This window comes from Salvia splendens, chromosome 2 (assembly GCF_004379255.2).
Source record: "Salvia splendens isolate huo1 chromosome 2, SspV2, whole genome shotgun sequence".
Lineage (NCBI taxonomy): Eukaryota > Viridiplantae > Streptophyta > Magnoliopsida > Lamiales > Lamiaceae > Salvia > Salvia splendens.
In genome coordinates, this window is record NC_056033.1 from 27,957,756 (window position 1) to 27,978,144 (window position 20,389).

Genomic DNA, 20,389 nt, shown 5'->3' on the forward strand with positions numbered 1-20,389 from the left:
TAATGGCCATTTATATTTTAATACCAGCCGGATGAAGTAATGCTCAAATGAATATTAAATGGAAGAATGATGAAGATATTGTTTCAAGTAATGAGATTTATGCACCTATTGATTATTCAAATTGGACTATTCCTAAAGAAAAGGTAGAAAATTTCTACGATATACGTCTTTTTTATTTTAGAACTGCTTTCTCTATTAGAACTCATGAAGAAACTAGGAGTATTTTACATAAATCAGAAAGATTACCCTTACTCAATTATGAATCCATCAAGAAATACATAGGAAAAAGACATAGATATGCCCATATTGGTTTTGCTCAAATTGCTGTCAAACCATTAGTTCACATAGGGGTTGACACACCCATATACCTAGCTCTAAGAGATAAGAGAATTAAAAAGTATCAAACATCCCTGTTAGCTATGGTCCAAACTAATATCTGTAATGGCCCAATATATTTTAATAGTTCACCAAACTTCTCTGTTGATTTAACTGACCCCATGATCATAGAATCTCTTGTTCTTGACATCCAGATTCAAGGAGATGAGTTTCATAATTGCAAAAACTTTGCTGTTATGTTTAGAGTCTACCTTAGGCTTATGTCTTCCAATTTAAATACTAAATTTAGTAAGAATCCTTTCTCTAGAGGAGAGACTATCCTCCTACAAGTAGATGCTGAACAATCCACAACATATACCCCTAAACGTCTTAGATGGGATCAAATGACAATCCCAAGCCATTTTATAATAAAAGAACCCCAAGTTTCCAGGAACGTTGAAAGAACAGAACCATCGCAAATTATAGAAAAGCCAGATGGTACGATAACTGTTAAATTTGATAGGACAAACTCTTTCTCAAATTTAAGAAACAATACGAGTTTTAGGTATGAAAATAGTAGAGCTTCATGTTCTGACATACCTAGTCCCTCAGAAAGGAAATGGACTTTTAAAACTCCCATACCTCAACAAACCTCTGGGATATAAGAAAGTGAGGAAGACTCCTATTCACCAACTAGAAGTAATATGATTAATGTAATTACTTTAGGAAAAGAATTCAACCCAGACATGGAATAATTAAAATAATGAAATGAGTTTAGATTACTATAAAGAAAAGAGAAAATGGTATGAAAAATTAAATAGTAATATTAGGAAAATAATTGAGGAAGAGTGGATGAATGAGATGAAAAGAATAAAATCAAATTTTTTGTTTTAATGTTTTTTTAATGCCAATTTCTTCTCTAATGAAGGATGGTACTATTGTTTCAGAAAATCAACTATTGAAGTAAACACTAGTTTAATCAAAAAATGGAATATACATAATACTAGTACTATAGTTACAACTACTCATCCACCTTTACAAGCCATAACTTTACACACTCTTAAAGGAGAAATTACAGCTGACCCTTTTAAGAAAAATAGAGATTCAAAAGACCCTATTGAAAATGGGGATATACAAAAGATCATACAACAGAATAACTTTTCAAATCAAATTCTAGGCACTAGAATAGCGAATCTACTCCTATAAAAGAGAATCTTTTAAGTAATACTTCTAAACCCTTTTTTAAGAATAATGAAATTTTTAAAGAAAAAGGGAAAGAAATAAAATTTCATAATAATACTGAGAAAATATTATCAAGAATATCTAATGAACTTTCGGATTTAAAGAATCCTCCCAAAATTAATGTTTTAAATAAGATTGAAGAAGAAGATTCTGATTCCAACCAATCCAATTCTTCAATTTCTTCAGAAAATACTGAATTAGATAATTTAGAAAGTAACTTTAGAGAGGAAGATGATCAAAATAAAATAAATAGGATCTTCAAAGGTAGAAAAAATTATAATAATAATAATAATAATAATAATAATAATTGAAACTATTACAGTAGACCTTCCCCTGTTGATCTTCAATACGAAGAAAGAGGTCAGTTCCACAAATCTAGTTATGATGGAACTTCTCTAACTGAATGGAATATAGATGGAAAATCTGAATATGAAATTTTAAATACCCTCCAAGAGATGGGAATGGCTAAGATAGCCTACAAATCTAATGGTCAAACCGAAGAAGCCACTTGTGCCATAATTGTCGCTGGGTTTACAGGACAGTTAAAAAATTGGTGGGACAATGCTTTAAGCCTAGATACTAAGTATGATATTCTAAATCATAAAATTTACCATGAAGATGATAATAATATAATTAGAGAAATTAGTGATGCTTGTGAATTCTTAATTATGACAATTGCCATGTATTTTATAGGAAACCCAAGAGAAGAGTATAATAGTTCAACTATAATTTTAACAAATCTAAGATGTCCTTCTCTATCAGATTATAGATGGTATAAAGATGTTTTTCTCACTCAAGTCCTTAGAAGGGAAGATTGTAACCAGGGATTTTGGAAAGAAAGATTCATAAAAGGATTACCAAAGTTGTTTGGAGAAAAAATAATTCAAAAACTCAAAAATGATATAGGATCTGAAAATAGACCCTTTAATGATATAACGTTTGGTCAACTATTTGCTTTTATCAAAAAGGAAGGACTAACCTTATGCTCTGAGTTAAAACTTCAGAAGAAATATAAGTCTGAAAAGTATAAAACTAAAGATGAACTAGGATGTTTTTGCGAAACATTTGGACTAGAAAGAATACAAGCTCCCTCTTCCAGGCTCAGGACAAAGAATAGAAAAGTTTTAAAAAGAAATTATGAGGAAAAGTCTTTTAGCCGACATCCTTATAAGAATATAAATAGAAAACAAAACCCTAAAAGAAATTTCGATTAATAGCCTCCTTAGAAATTCGGACAGTGAGTCTAATTATGAAGAAATAGAAACCCAAAGTTCTTCTAACGAGAGTTATAACGGTCAAACTCAGGATAAAGATATCTGTAAAAATTGTATTAATGTCATATCTAGAGATAAAAAAGAAGTTGTCTTAGATTTAATTCAACAAATACCTGATAAGGATCTTAAAGAAAAGTATTTAAATAAATTAAAAGAATTAATTTTAGAGGAACCATTTACTTCAAAAAAGATTCTTGTAAATGACCAATTTAGTTTAAATAAAATATGGGACAAGTACCCTACCCAGAGTATCTCTAGACAAATAACAACAAAAGACTTACAAAATGAAATAAATACACTCAAAAAACAAATTAACCAAGAAATACGTGAATTAAAAGAAAAAGATTTTGAGCTGAAAACAAGATTAATTCTTATATAATAAAGAATTAACTCATGATGAGGATAATATTAAAAACTATGCAGAAGAAAATCATTTTGTAGGAGTAATTCAAAAGATAGAATTTCAAAAATGGCATATAAACATTACCCTAGTTATTGATAATTTCAAAACTAGCATAATGGCCCTTGTTGATTCAGGAGCAGACCATAATATAATTCGAGAAGGAATTGTACCTACAAAATATTACGAAAAGACTAATGAAAAATTATATGCTGCTAATAATAGTTTAATGAATATAAAATATAAACTTTCTAGAGCCCATATTTGTAATAATGGCTACTGTTTTAAAAATGTGTTTACATTAGTTAGAGATATAACTTATAACATGATTTTAGGAACTCCCTTTCTAACTCATATCTATCCTTTCAAAATTAACGATATAGGAATTTCTACAATAATACAAGGAAGAGAAATAATGTTTAAATTTCTTTCTCCTATTAAGAAACAAGAAATCCTCAGTCTCCAAAACTCTTCCATTTTTAAACAAATAAATAATATAAATAGAAAGAAAATCCAAATAAATTATCTAAAAGAAGAATTGTCATACCAAAGGATTGAAGATCAACTTAAGACTCCTAAGTATATATCGAAGATCACAGAAATAGAAAGTAATTTTGTTAAAAAAAGTCTGTAATGAAGCCCCTAATGCTTTTTGGGATAGAAAACATCATGTTATTAAATTACCTTATGAAAAAGATTTCAATGAAGAAAATATCCCAACTAAATCAAGACCCATCCAAATGAACCAAGAACTCTTAGAGGTTTGCGAAAAAGAAATTAAAGAATTATTAGACAAAAAACTAATAAGACCCTCAAATTCCCCTTGGAGTTGTTCCGCTTTTTATGTTGTTAAACAAGCGGAACTAGAAAGAGGAATCCCTAGGTTGGTCATAAATTACAAACCCCTCAATAAAGTTTTTCAATGGATTCGACATCCTATTCCCAACAAAAGAGATTTAATATGAAGACTGGTTAATGCCAAGATTTTCTCTAAATTTGATTTAAAATCTGGATTCTGGCAAATCCAGATCTCTGAAGAAGATAGATATAAAACGGCCTTCACAGTACCTTTCGGGCATTATGAATGGAATGTTATGCCCTTTGGGTTAAAAATGCCCCTTCAGAATTCCAAAAAATCATGAACGATATCATGAATCCCCATAGTCAATTTAGTATTGTCTATATAGATGATATCATAATCTTCTCCCAAGACATTGATCAACATATCAAACATTTACGTATCTTCCTAAAGACAATTGAGAAAAATGGTTTGGTCATATCCACCCCAAAATTAAAACTCTTTCAAACTAATATTAGATTTTTTGGGTATGAAATTAGTAAAGGAACCTTCAAACCCATTAGTAGGTTTATTTCCTTCACGGACAATCTTCCTGATGAAATCAAAGATAAAAATCAATTACAAAGATTCTTAAGATGTCTGAATTACATCTCTGATTTCTTTCCTAATCTTAGGAAAACATGTAAGATACTTTATCAAAGACTTAAGAAAAATCCCCCTAATTGGACGGAAGAACATACAAATATTGTTAGAACTTTAAAACAACAGGTCAAAACTCTCCCATGTATAGGCATACCTAACCCAGAAGCCTCTATGATTATTGAAACAGATGCTTCAAATATAGGTTATGGAGGAATTTTAAAACAAAAACTTGATTCAAAAGAACAATTAGTTAGATACCACTCTGGCATATGGAACAATGCTCAAATGAATTATTCCGTTATCAAAAAAGGAATTTTATCCATTGTTTCATGCATCTCAAAATTCCAAGATGATCTTTATAATAAAAATTTTTTACTCAGAATAGATTGTAAATTAGCAAAAGAAGTCCTTACAAAAGATGTTCAAAATGTTGTTCCAAAACAAATATTTGCCAGATGGCAAGCTATTCTTTCTGTTTTTTATTTCGAAATTAAATTCATAAAAGGAGAAAATAATTCTCTACCTGATTTTCTAACTAGAGAATTTTTACAAGGATACAGTGATGGACCCTAGGACAACCAAGAAACAAAGTGCTAAAGACTATGAAGTCTTTTCTTCAAAACCAACTTCAAAGGCTCTGATACCATTTGGTCTCAGATCTTTTGGATTAATTACCATGGAATATGAAGTAATGCTCAAATGAATATTAAATGGAAAATCCACTAAGATCATCTTGCAGCTAGGCAAGTATATCAACATGGTTTCCACTTTGACTAGAATAAAGCAATATGAAGATATCATCAATTTTAAAGTAGTATGATAAATCAAGAGTTTGAGAACTAACTTTGGATTAAATCATCAAGGTTTACAGAGGGAGAAGGGAGAGAGCAGTGACCGATCTTGAATTATCAGATCACTGCTCTCTCCCTCCTCCCTCTGTAAACCTTGATGATTTAATCCAAAGTTAGTTCTCAAAACTCTTGATTTATCATACTGCTTTAAAATTAATGATATCTTCATATTGCTTTATTCTAGTCAAAGTGGAAACCATATTGATATACTTGCCTAGCTGCAAGATGATCTTAGTGAATTTTCCATTTAATATTCATTTGAGCATTACATCGGGCGCGCTATCGTCCACCACTGTGGCTCCGCGGACGATGGACGATGCGTCGTCCATGCCCGATGCTTAGTCCGCGGATGAAGCGCGCACCACTGTGGCTTCCGCTAAAGTTTGCCCAAATGTGCTCAATTAAATCCTCTTGGAGTTGGGTGTGGGCGCTAGAGTCGCGTGTCCTTGCACGAATAGATAACCGGTCTTGTATAGATGGATGCACTCCACTTCGAGGCGAACTACTTGCGGTTGAGCTTCTGAGGGATTCGGGGTCGAACCAATTTCCCACCTCGGGTCCTTCGTCTTGGACAATCATGTTGTGCAAGATTATGCACGTATACATGATGTCGACCATGCTCTCCATGAACCACGAACGAGCCGGAGCTTTGATGATGTTGAAGCGCGCTTAGAGAACCCCGAACGCCCTCTCCACATCCTTGCGAGCAGCCTCCTGCTTCGGCGCAAAAAGAGCCTGCTTTGGGTTCGCAGGCCTGCTGCACTGTAACATCCCGAATTATAGGGCTCAATGAAAGGTTTGGATATGTGGTGGGGAATAATCAATTAATTATCAGCTTGCATAGACATTTTCAAATAACTAAAACACCAAATAATTTGTGTCTTTTATTTCAAATAACCAAAACTCCTTCTAGAAGTTCTTGTCATGGACGTTTTGTTCTCTCTTCAATTTAGCTGAGAATGGATGTCAATAATATAATGGTAGGAATAGTGAAGAATAGTCTAGAATAGTTAGAATGATTTAAATGGTGCCATTTGGCACTTTGCTATGGAATAAAATAAAATAATGCCTAAAAGCCTACTATAAATTGCATTCCCAATCACTACTCACCTAATTTTCTTCATCAAAATGGATCGGCTATGACAGAGGAGGCTCCAAGCTTCATTTCTTCAAATTTCTTACATTTGATCATTCATTCTTCGAAGTAATCGCATAACCGGTACGTTATCAATGTATGCCTTCGATTATAGCTTATTTTTTATATAGCACGAATTCGGAATTTTAAGGTTAGAAATCTGATAATTTCGAGCTCCGTAAGTGTAGTTCGGATGTTATTTGATTTGTGATTTATATGTGACTTTTAGATAGATTATAGTATGAGTTTTAGATATATTATGGCTAGTTTTGATCTATTAGTTAGAAGCTTTTGAGCTCTAAAATGAAAATGGAAAAATATACCTTAGGTTTCTAGTTTCAGTAGTTAGATGTACAAGCTAGATGAAATTTTTGGTTTATGCCTTTATGGGATGATTTAAACGTGATTTGAAACAAAATTTGATTAAAGAGGTTTAAATCTCCCATCTCTCGGTGACCTGATCTGAATTGTTTGGCACGTGTACAAGAGTGAAATATGTGGTTTAATAATTTTAAAAATGACTTTGACAAGTCTAGAAATCTCTGAATTTTCTTTAGAATTTAGTAAGTTTATTTACTATATTTATAAATTGTTAAAACAATACCGCCAGAAACTATCAAAATTCTGGTAAAATGTCATATTTTGGTATGTGTTATCCGAAATATTCAGGGCAGTTAAGGTCTATGAAAACTTGGTTGTATAATTTCTAAATTAAATATAAGGTGTTTAGTTGTTCTCTAAATTTTATGACGAATTAAATTGTACAAATACCATTTATAAAAATTGTTTAGAAACTGCTGCCAGAAATGGTCTGATTTTTGGTAGTCTGTGGGAAAACGAGAATATCTCTTAAACCATTAGAATTTTCGAGTGAATCTTATTGCTTTGTAAACTAGACTTCCAAGGGTATTTGAAAATACTAGGTTGCACCTCTAAAGCCTTTTAAATGATTACATAACATTAACGAGAAAACAGTCCAATGGAGTTGATATATTAAAAGTAAATTGGTAGATCATGGAATTACTTTCATCTAGGATATTAGATGAGGATAAAGGGGAGAGTTTAGCTTATAGTAATACTATTTCTCGATAAATTAATTTGTGTTATAATTCTATGAGGTAGCTACACCCAAATGTTAGCAAATGAAAGGAAAAAGGATCGGCGAAAGAAGAAATGTCGAATGGAAAGGTTTGGAAATAACGTCATCCAGGTAGCATGCTCAGCACTTAAATGGCCTAATTCTCATGTGCTTTTATGTGATTATTATGTGACCTATTGTCTTAGTAAATTATGATTAATTATGTGATAAAAGACTTGTGGAGTAAAATATGAGAAAATGATGAATTGTTGAATGATTTGGAAATATATGTGTTGGTGTGAGAAATGATTATATGAATTTGATAAGGAAATGGATATGATTATGTTTGTAAAGTTGGAGGTAAATATGTAAATGTGCATTAAGGTAAATGTGGTATCTGATATAGGCTGATAAGATATATACGAATATGATTACATGTGATGATGTGTGCTCTATCTGTGATGATGTCTGATGTGTTGTGTTCTGTTGAGAATTGTCTGAAATAAAGTATATGTATGCGTGACTGTGCTTATGCCTTGATGAGATGTATACGAATATGTAATTGCAGTATGTGATCTGTATATGTTGCTTCTGACACGAAAAATGTAAATTTGGATATGTGATGGTATTGAAAGAGCTGGAAATTTATCTGTTTATCTAATCTGATATGGTATGAAAAGAAGATACTGATGTGTTATGTTAGTAATTATTGAGAATAAATATTGATATGAAAATGAGTATATTTGACTGTGTTTACGCCCCGTGCTTGAGTGTGTTCTGTGGGTACAATTGGCATGCCATAGGACAGCAGCGCTGCATCATCTGTGATCTCTCGTCTTCTGGATAACCGAAGCGAGGATCGTCTGTTATCTGATCTGTCTGATCTGCACCCTATGGGTGGTCTGTTCCCGGGATTATCTGTCTGCATCCGAAATGGATGGTCTGATTATCTGTCTGCACCCTAATTGGGTGGTCTGTGCGGAGTCATCTCGAGGACAAAATCCGCGTCTGTATCTAATTCTGATCTAGTCCGCGTACCCTAGTCTGTCACTAAGCACATTATGGGCCCATATGTGAAAATTATGTGATAGTGTCGATCAAAATATTCGTGATGATATATGTGACAATACGTGTATGATAATATATAAGTTATAATATGAGATTAGGTGAAACATCTGCTATATTATGAAAATGGATTATGTTACATGGTTCTGTTGAATTATGATATAAATATTGAGAATCAGAGACTTGCAGACATAGTTATGACATATGGGAATTCTTATATTATTATACCCTTCTGATGACATAGTTGGAAATGTGAAGTTGTAAATGAAGATTTGACTACTGGTACAGGTATGTTGATACGTGTAATGACGTCTGTGATTTGTCTATGTTAATGTGTGGATATCATGTGCAATATTTGATGTTATATATGAATATTAATGACTGTTGATATGTTCTGGGATTGACTTTGCCTACTGGTTGGATTCTGGACATGTGTTGGTTATAGAGGAGATGCTGCCCAATTTATGTTAGAAATTGGTAAGACAATAATAATATGATATGTGTGGCAATGATTGGTAAATAAAATAATACAAATTTAAAGAATTTTAAGTTGTATGATTATTGCTTGTAGAGAATTTTGGCTATAGTGTTGGGTGTGCTACAGGTTAGTAAGCATTGGAGGGTATCGATCAATGTTTGTTATGTTCGTCTCAGCGCTGCATCCTTGGCGGGTCACTGAGCTCAGCTAGAAACATATGTTTCGAATTGTTAGTTGTGGCATGTTAGCACTAAATATTATGTTAAATTACTTTAGCTGTAATTATAGAAATAATTATTGATTTAAAGATTTGGTTTTGAATGATTCAGAAAGTGAAAAATTTAAATTGTAATACTTTATGGTACCGGAATTGTGACATCGCCTACTCGGTCGGCGGACGATCGGGTGGGGGTTGTTACATGCACGTCTTCACGAAGGTCGGCCACTTCGGGTAGATGCCGTCGGCGAGATAGTACCCCATTTTATACAGCCGGTTGTTGGCGACGCTTTACTGTCCAAAACTTCGGTAAAGAGGTCGGACTGGTGGAGCACGTTTACGTCGTTGTTCGACCCGGGGACCCCGAAGTACGCATACCAGATCCAAAGCCGGTAGTCGACAACGGCCTCGAGTACAACGGTTGGGTGGGTGCCTTTGTGGCCGCTCGTGTAGGACCCCCTCCACGCCACCGGGCAATTCTTCCATTGCCAGTGCATGCAATCGACACTGCCAAGCATCCCGGGGAATCCGTGCACTTGTTCGTGCAGGTCGAGGAGGAACTGACAATCGGTCGTGCTTGGCCTCCGGAGAAATTCGTCGGTGAAGGCTGCCCGGACGCCTTTGCAGAATTTGAGCAAGTACGTGCGCCCAGTGGTGTCTCCGATGTGGCGGTATTTGTCGAACATGTCGGCCGTTTGTCCAGTCGCAAGCTGACGGATTGTTGCAGTACATATCTGCAACGTCGTGTGGCTGCCACGGCCGACCGTGTCAAACCCTTCTCGGAAGAACTCTTCCCGGGCCAAAATAGAGGTTTCCCCATGCGGAAACGGCGACGGAAGTAGGTATCTCGCCCAACCGGGTTATCGCAGAAGTAGTCGCGTACTAACCTTGCGGCGGCTTCCTCCCGGTTACAATGGATGTACGTCCGGGAGCGTCGTTGGGGCGGCGCGGCTTCCTCCGCCTCCCGGCGTCGATCTTCTTCAAGTGATTGTTCCATTATTTGACGCATTTGCTCAAAAGGATCCACTAGTTTGAGTTGATTTGAGATGGAAATTGGAGTGGATATAGAGAGGATTTGAGAGGAATAGATGTGTGTTTGTGTGTGAAATAAGTATGAAATAGGAGTATTTATAGAGTAAAGAAATTAAAAAAAATTAAAAACAAATTGAAAAACGGCTAAAAAACGGTAACATTACCGTTTAAAAAATTATATTTAAATTCAATTTTTTTAAAAAAAAATGAATTATTGCGTCAGCGTGATGAAACCACTCGCGGGCCAGTTAGTGGGCGTCACGCATGGCTTGGGAGCTTGCCAAGTCGCCTCGGCGCGTGGCGAGATGTCGCGTCCCGCATCGCGGTGTGACGGGTTACGGGACTGTACGGGGACAGGCTAGGGACGGAACGACATGCTGCAACGCGTCCCGCCGCGGTTCCATCCCTCCGTGACGGAACGTGGGACGGTGACGGGACGCGTAGTGGATGCTCTTAGATGTGTTGATTGGACATGTCTACGTTTTGCCACATATAGCCGTAATATTTAGTACTCCATCCATCCTATAACACTGATAAGATAAGACTGATAAGAGTATACACTTTTGATTGGATACATGTTTTAATGCAAATTGATAAAGTAAGAGTGATGTAGAAAGAAAAATTAATTAAAATATTATTAGTGGAGAATGAGTCTCATTTTATTAGATAAAAAATGAGTTTCTAAAATTAGAACGAACTGACTAAAAAGGAAGAACGCATACTTTTATAGAATGGATCAAATATTATATAATATTAATAAAATGTGAAAATAGTGTTTATTGTTAATAGGAATATCAATCACGTCAGACCAGCCCAACAGATTTGCCCAACAGATTTTGGATTAAACAGACATCACTAATTGTAACCTCGAGGAAATGAGTTTCATGAATATCCATAAAATTATACCATATCCATGAGTTGGTTGATTTTTTTTCATAAATGCAATCTTCCTCCTAAATCATGCCATGAATATATTTTCTCAAAAAAATATCAGATGTATTTCCATATCATCCAAAGTCTAGCGCGATCTCTCACGAATCATTGTACAATCTTAAATTCTCTAAACACAGTACCTGCCCAATCGTTAATTTCACGATTTGAATTAACCAGCATGAGTTGGTTGGTTTCACAACCATGAATTGGTTAATAGCTTCCGGATTTCACGATTGAGAATCTCATCTCTAGCCATCTCCATTGTAATTTTTTTGGAAATTTATATCACTCACAAAAGCCATTGGTTTTAGTATGAGTATAAAATATAAAATCAGGCTAAAGTGTTTTGGTTTCTAAATCATAATTTTCCTTCAAATCTAAATCGATGAGATAATTCCAAAAAAAAAATAATTATGATACAATTGACTACTTTTATAATTTTGCGTAATGTACCAAAATTTAATTAAACTTAATAATATTTGGAATATTAACCCTTTTTATAACATTGAAAATAATGATGCAATATATAAAATCAGAAAAGAAAAACAAAATATCTTCGCCGGAATAAGCCTGTCTACCAAATACAATGCAACATCTTAAGCTTTATTTAAGAGTAAATGTCAATTTTGGTCCTAAACATATGACCGAAATATTAATTTGGTTCAAACATTTCACTTTTTGAAAAACAGATCCATACCAAATGAAATCCTTGTCGGAGTGGTCATTTTCTGACGGTTCCGTAAAAAAACTAACGGTCATGCCCATATACAATGACCGCTATTTTTTTGACGGAACCGTAAAAAAAAGGACTACATTGCCATGAATTTCATTTGTTATGGACCTATTTTTCAAAAAGTGAATATTTTAGACAAAGTTCGTATTTTGGTCATATGTTTAGGACTAAAATTGATCTTTACTCAATTAATTAAATAAATATAATTAGTATAGGAGTCCCAATATATGCAAATCCTCTCCTTATTGCAGAACTACACCAAATTAGGGTTTTTAGATCTAGTTTTTTATGGATGAGATGCACAAATATATCAATTATTTTCGCATTCATCACGAGCCTATTTCACTTCAGCCATGGAAAATAAGTCATAACATATTAGGAGCATTTAACTTCATTCCAAAATATATACTACTTCATTCCAGTAGGTTTTTACTTCATTCTAATGGGATTATTACTTCATTCCTGTACGTACATGCGGTTTCGCCATCACGTACCGTTTTTTCTCTCTTCAATGTCTATCACCGCCGCCACGACGCTAACAACAAAATGGAATGATAACCTAATTGAATGGTGTAATAAGCATATGGATTGATGTAATAAACTATTTGAATGAAGTATGTGTAGAAGCATTTGAAGTCCTACTGGAATGAAGTTAAAACCTTTTCTAATGAAGTAATAATGTTTTTTAATGAATTAATAAACCTATTGAAATGAATTGTATTTTTTAAAGTGAATAAAGTAAACACCCAGTTCAATGAATTTGAATGAAGTTTGTGTTGCATCAATTCAAAACCTACTGGAAGTAAATAAAAACATACTATAGTTTCAAGGTACTACGTACCGAAACAAAGTAATAAACCTACTACAATGAAGTAAAATCGTCTTGTAATAAAGACCGAAATAATTTACACATCAGCGAATCTCGTAAAAAAAATTAGATCTAATAACCCTAAATTAGTCTCAAATTAGATCTTTCAAATTAGTTCGACATTAATCACAAATCATCAGCGAATCTCATAAAAAAATTAGATCTAATAACCCTAATTTAGTCTCAAATTCGACCTTTAAAATTAGTTCGACATTAATCACAAATCATCAGCATAGCATATACATGACCAAAATGATCTAAATTAATTTATTGGGAGCCCACCACCAATAGCTTTAACTTGTATTCGACAGCTTGACGGACGAGCCGACAGCGAAATAGAATCGGGGTAAATCACAATATGTAGTAATTGGGTAATAACATATCTAATTAGACCATAAAAAATACTCCTACTCCATCTGCTAAATCGACACACTCAACTAAATACTGCGTAATTTTCTTTTTCTTCCATTTAATACTTAAACTTATTCTTTCTCTCTCCAATTAACCATGCTAGCTAGTCAATAATTCTTAAAATCTCATGCCGATTAAGAAATGTGTCATCTTAGCAAGAAAGGAGAGAATATATGAAAGTAGAGCTCACGTTTCATTATTATTTTCAATTCACTTTCAATTATATTTTATAAAACTCGGTGGCAACTCAAGTTAAGCATATTATTGATGGACGGATGGAGTAATATTTAGAGTTGTTGTTCGTAAATGAACTTTATAAACTTATCCAACTTAATATAGTATTTTGTTTGGAATAAATTAAGTATATCCTTCTTAAAATCGGAATGGAATATACAATACAAATTCTCTAAATATACGTGTGGAGTATATCAATCAAAATGCAAATTCCTTAATTTTTGGAAATCTTAAAAATGATTAAGTTGCAGTAGTGTATACGTACACTTTATATAAATTTATAACTGCCCATGTTTTTTTACGGTTGCTTAGTAGGGATTGGCGTAAGAGAAAGATTGCATATTGACTAAATATAAGTGAACTATATTCTCTGGTTAAGTTCTGGTAAGAATATTTGATTAATAAAAGAATTTTAGCAGACATCTACTGAATATTAGTACTATGCTAACATAGACATTAGAAAAATCTCATGTACAAATATAAGTTGTTGCAAGTCCCTATAAATCGCCGCCCACTTAGTTTGACAGTGCATTGTCATTTGACTTATAACATTCCCTCGGTATATAAATGTTCACTTTTCTCATTTTCGTCGGTCTCCTTCTAAAAGAGTTCACTTTATTTTTAATCCTTCTAAAAGAGTTCACTTTATTTTTAATCATATATAATAAATATAATTTACATTCCATTAATTCACTTCACTCAAATTTTATATAATATATTAATAATAATTATAATATTAGTAATAAATTATTATATTAAAATTAAAATTTAATTATAACTTAATTCAGTTCCCGGTTGAGAAGAACCGAGAACGGATTAAAAAAAATTCAGAGTCAGTACCTGACGAAAATTAGTTATCGGTCCTCAATAACTAGTTGGTTCCTGGTCAAGTTCCTTGTTAACCAGCCCTATCATTTACTTCCGAAACTATTTTTTTTTTGAACGGATGCAATAGTTATAAAATTAATTAATATTTGAACAAAGTCAATAATTTAAATTGTTTTTATCTTTAAAATTAATATTCATATTTTAATATGGATCCATTTGTCCTATGGTCCCTTGAGAGTAGTATAGAAATAAATTTATGGACCATGGGTGCCATGGTCCCGTAAGAGTTGAGACTATTTTCACTCAACATAGAAATAAATTTAATATGGATCCCTGGCCCATGTTCCCTTGAGATGGAAAGTAGTGAGAAAGCTTAGGATGTGAAAGTTGAAATGGAATCAAAGTTCAAACCAATGGTTCTTCAAGATTATTATATTATTGTATATCAAGATTATTCGAAGCTTAGGATGTGCAAGTCGAAATGGATTCAAATTTCAAACCAACGGATCAAGATATTGTAGTACTATTATATACTCCCTCCGTCCGCGAATAGGAGTCGTGTTTTTTTCATTTTAGTTCGCCCGTAAATAAGAGTCTCGGTTCACTTTTACCATAAATAGCAATAGGGTATCACATTCCACTAACTCATTTCACTCACATTTCATTTAAAATTAATATATACAAGTGAAACTCATATTCCACTAACTCTTTTCCATCCACTTTTCTTAACATTTCTTAAAACTCGTGACGTCAAGGAATGAGACTCTTAATGACAGACGGAGGGAGTATCAGATTTCCAATGATGGGCCAAACGGGCTAAGTGGGGGCATTTATTCAATTTGGCTCATAATAGTAATCTCTTTGTTCCAATGAAGAAGTTCTACTTTCATTTTTATTGTCCAATAAAGATGAATCTTTGGCAAACTTTCTCATCAATTGAGGTGCCAACAAATCAATACGAAAAATAATCACAGAGTCATAACCATAAAAAACAAGATGGACATTTCTAAAAATAAAAATTCAATTATCTCGATTTTATTCTCTTCAATTTATTATCTCTTTACTTAAAAGTTAAAACCTAAACAATATTGTAAAAATCTCGTGTCACTCAAAAAGTAGATCTATCTCTTTTAGGATCGAAGGAGTACTAAAAGTTAAAAAAAAAGGCAGATAAGAAACTTTGAATATTAGCAATATATATTCAAAGACAAATTTTTCATTGGTTAGTCATTTTTTAAAAAAGTTTTTTAAATGGGGATAAATTCGTACTCAGCCTTAATTGGTAGTGTGTTTTTGGACTTGTCTATACACAAATGTTAAGAAAATAATACTCATTCTTTTTTTTTAAAGTGATTCATATTTAGTTTTAGGACATTTTTAAGATAAATGAGTTTTTTTTCAAAAAATATTAACACTTTTACTTTATCATCTCTATATTATTTTCTATATTTTATTTTATTTTTATTTAATTAACAAAACTTAATTTTCTTAAATATCATGCCAAAAAGAAACATCAAGGAAGAATGGAGTAATTATGACACACGAGATATATTAAATCTTTGTTTGTTTTCAAAATTATTTTCTGTCACTACAATTTTTTTCTAAGTAACTTGAAACAGCCAACAATTAATTTTTTAAAAAATGTTTTAAACAGTTTATTAATAATAAATCTCAAGTCATTTCGATTGTGTAGAGAGAGAAAAAAAGTAAAAGAAATCCATTTTATTTATATTAGAGCATCTCCAATGGCGGACGTCCGGTCGGACATCCGGTCGGACGTCGCGACGGGCGACCCGGACGTCCGCCACTGTGGCGTTTAGGGTCGGATACGGACGTCCCGTGAGGTCCCGCTCGGACGTCCGAATTTTTTTTATTTTTTTTAAACCCTATATATACGGCTCGTTGAACTTCATTTCATTTGCACCACTTGTTGTTAACAAGTTTCTCTCTTCTTTTACTACAAATTTCATTTCTACTTTTAATGGAGAACGATAGGAACTCCCCGGCCACGAGCGAGTCGCAGACTCCGGCGTTTCCCATCGACCTGGAGGGAAACGTAAGCGGAAATGCAACAACGGTACCGGGAATGGGACAGATGGGGGCCATGGGTGGGATGATGTCCCCTTATATGTACAATTGGATGGGACAGATGGGTGGTATGGGTGGTATGATGCCCAGGGCAGCCGGGATGGGGGGCATGACCCCAAATATGATGATGCCGGGGATGGGGATGGGGGGCATGACCCCAAATATGATGATGCCGGGGATGATGCCGGGGATAATGCATGTGGGAGGGGGTGGCAGGGGTCCTGAACCACTAGCAGACGATGTCTATCGACCGGTTGTGGATATGCAGTCTACTGATACCCCTTCCACTTATGTTCCGGATACTCAGTTCACCGGCATAGACACTTTCTCTTTTGAGGAGTTGGGGATATCTCCAGTCAGGCAGACGCCCGATGATATGAGCGGGGGCAGGGGAAGGGACGTGGCAAGGGCAAGGGAAAAGCCCCAGGGTCTTCCTCACGAACGGTGGCAGAGGAGGAGGATGAGGAGACGGGAAAGAGGACGATCTGGAGCCAGTGGGAAAACGTCGCGCTTGCGAAGGCTTGGATTGCAATTGTCGAGGATCCCTATGTCGGTGCCAACCAGCATATTGACAGACTGTGGCATCGGATCGCTGAAGCCTACCACACACACAAACCGGCTGGGGCGAAGCGTCGCCTTCCCGAACAATGCCGGAAACAGTGGGAGCGGTTGAGGCCTAAGCTTAGTCGATTTGCTGGCCTCTACCAAAACAACCTCCGCCAGGCAAGCAGCGGTATGTCCGAGGAGGATGTCCGGAACCGTGCCTTTGCTCAGTACCCTGACAAAGCCTTGAAATTCAAACAATTCGACCAGTGGGAGGCCTTTCTCGTGGTGAAGGATTCCCCAAAGTTTTGTGGGGGAGTCGAATCGGGCTGGGCGAAGCGGACGAAGATCAACGCTTCCGGTGAATACAGCAGCAGTGCTGGTTCGCACGAGCTCCCGGAAGCCGACGAAGTGTCCCCGCTACCACAATCAGACTCTCGTCGTCGTCGTCGCCCGGTTGGGCAAAAGGCTGCGCAGCGGAGGGCTAGGGGAACCAGCGGCGGTAGCGGGTCGTTCGAGGTCGAATCGGAGGCCCCTGCTCCCCAAGAAGATATCGACCGCCTCGCCCGCGCGTAGTTAACGACAAGCTTGGTCCGAACCATGCATAGGTGGCATAGCACGACCGATCCGCTGTACAAGAGGATGCTGAAGGATGTCATCGATGGATGTCGGCGCGATTTGGGGATGCCCCCCATTGGAGATCATGGCGCCGAGATTAGCGGAGGGGACGATGGGGGCGGCACGGGCGACAGTGACGGAACGGGCGACGGGGGCGGCACGGGCGACGAGGACAGCGCGGAGTGAGCCGGGGATGTTGGATTATGTATTTTTCTTTTTTTTGAATGACTATGTATTTTGCTTTTTTCTAACTATGTGTTTTTTATGTTTTATGAATATGTATTTTTGCCCGTATTTTGATTTCCCGTATTCCGTGTCAAAATTATATTTCCGTTTTTACGTAATTAAATTATTGTGATTTTTTTATTGCGGGATGTCCTAGTGGGAAGGGCGGACATAGGAGGGAATGTCCTAGTGACGTGGCAGTGGGATGGGAAGTCCTAGTAACGTGGCAGAAGGTGTTTTTGGGATGTACTAGTGGATGTCCTAGTGGGATGTCCGCTCACTGGAGATGCTCTTATTTGGATCTAAAATATCCATTTTATACATATTCTCTATAATTATAACAAAAACGACTTCACTGCCACAAAGAATAAATCAAAGTCTTCTCGTTCTCGAAATTGGGGGTTAACTCAGATTTTGGGAACAGAGAAGCGAAGATTTAGTCTTTAGATCTGAAATTTTCGGCAATTGGATACAAATCTTTTACAGAGTAATCGTTTTGTGTTTTGTAGATGGATCAAATTCTGAACAAGGTGGGTTCCTACTGGTTAGGTCAAAAAGCGAACAAGGAAATCAACTCCGTTGGCGATGATATCAACGTAATTCTCCTCATCCTCTGTCTATATGTTGCTTTAATTTGTTCAATTATTATTTTGATTTCTGATAAGCAGTTATTGTGATCGTCTCTGAAAATCTTATTATGTAGTGTTTGATCAAAGATTGAATTAGGGTTTCTGTTTCGTGGTGCTTTCTAGTTGCTTTTAAGGAAGGGGGTTATTTGGGGATTTTATGTGATATTTTATTGTTAAGTAGGTTTAATTTAATTTTTGGGTGTGTTTGGAAATTATTTTGGTGGTGTATGTATGATCAATTTTCCTAATCCTTAAACTTCTTAAATTAGATATTACGCCAGAATATGAATATGAGAAATTATTGCAAACTCATTTATATATAATTCTGATTGTAGAATGGTTATGTCGAAAATTAAGAACAGTATGGCTTCCTTAATCCTTATACAATTTTAGGAATTCTGAGAATCTTGATTGTTGTACAAAATTTCGATTGTAGACTGTGAATGGAAGTGAATTGGGTGTCTTCTCTAGATTTTGGTTGGAGGCTAAATTTGGGAGTTTTTGTGGAGAATTTTCCGTCTAGTTTGGTCTATTTTCGGTTCTTTTGTCTGTTTTATCTCTATTATTACACTGATAAACAAAAACATTATGCGCCAACTTGGTTAGGGTTCTTCACTGATTTTTATGTCAAGTTTTATTTTTCCTCTCGCTTCTTATCGCTGTTTCAGTGTAAGTGCCTGTAGAGCACATATGCAAGTTCGTGTGCATGGTAAGCGATGACTGATTATAACTTACCATTGCGCAAGTTGTATGCTCTCCTCTTTTCATTTTAGCCGTTTTTACTAATTATCTTATCTTTCTATTTTTGTTAGTCATTGGGTTCTAGTATCGAGGGAGGTGCCAAATGGCTGGTGAATAAGTTAAAAGGTTGCTTCTTTCTCCTCTTTTATACTCTGCATCTGTAGTTATATTTAATCAGCTTCCATGCGCCACGTAACTGTTTTTCTCATATAATTGATACTGTTTCTGAATGCGATTGTGATTAATGTCGTTTACTTGATGATAATAATGAATGAGCTAACCATTTGGTGTCTACTCACGGCAATATTCACGAGGATCTTGGGCATGTGAATATATAGATCATCACGATGTTGTTTGATCACTTTATGAATGTTTATTTCTTGAGATGAAAATTTCCAGGTTTATGCATTTTTCCATCGTCTTGTGAGGTTAAGGCGTGACAAAGCTCGTCCCTTTTCAGGTAAAATGCAGAAACCACTGCCGGAACTCTTAAAGGAGTATAACCTACCTGTAGGCATATTCCCCCGTGATGCAACCAACTACGAGTTCAACGAGGAGACCGGTAAGCTCACTGTTTACATTCCAGCAGTGTGTGAAGTGGGCTACAAGGATTCATCTGTACTGCGTTTCTCGACAATGGTGACTGGCTATCTAGAGAAAGGCAAGCTGGTGGACATTGAAGGGATCAAGACAAAGGTGATTGTATGGGTGAAAGTTACCTGTATCTCATCCGAAAAGTCGAAGGTCTGCTTCACTGCCGGGGTGAAAAAATCCAGAAGCAGAGATGCGTACGAGGTTCTCAGAGATGGAATCGGCATAGACAAGTTCTAACACTATTCTGCAGTTGATGATTGATTTAATTGTCCCATGTTGTAATTCGTTTTAGAGAATTTCGACTCTTATGAATTTAGTGCTTGATGCTCGACTCTAATTAATTGATGTGGTAAATAATTGTTTGTGAATGCTGAATGCCAAGATTGATAAATATGGATTTGAAAATTGAAATTCTT

The 20,389-nt window shown here is 35.4% G+C and overlaps 1 protein-coding gene and 1 long non-coding RNA gene across 3 annotated transcripts; both read left to right on the forward strand.

Annotated features, from left to right (window-relative positions):
- The first annotated feature begins 6,633 nt into the window (after positions 1–6,633).
- On the forward strand, positions 6,634–9,603 carry LOC121763669. Its single transcript, XR_006042460.1, has 2 exons — positions 6,634–6,742; positions 7,781–9,603. It is a non-coding gene; the product is annotated as an uncharacterized LOC121763669 (long non-coding RNA).
- An 8,752-nt stretch (positions 9,604–18,355) lies between these two features.
- On the forward strand, positions 18,356–20,341 carry LOC121763686 (uncharacterized protein At5g01610-like). 2 transcript variants are annotated; one of them, XM_042159754.1, is made up of 4 exons: positions 18,356–18,605; positions 19,451–19,505; positions 19,840–19,941; positions 20,035–20,341. In XM_042159754.1, exons 1-4 carry the CDS (start codon positions 18,519–18,521, stop codon positions 20,208–20,210), a joined length of 420 nt encoding a protein of 139 aa, XP_042015688.1. In that variant the 5' UTR covers positions 18,356–18,518; the 3' UTR covers positions 20,211–20,341. The 2 variants fall into 2 exon arrangements, with proteins under 2 accessions (XP_042015688.1, XP_042015680.1); XM_042159746.1 differs by having other exon boundaries at positions 19,840–20,341.
- Positions 20,342–20,389: the final 48 nt, after the last annotated feature.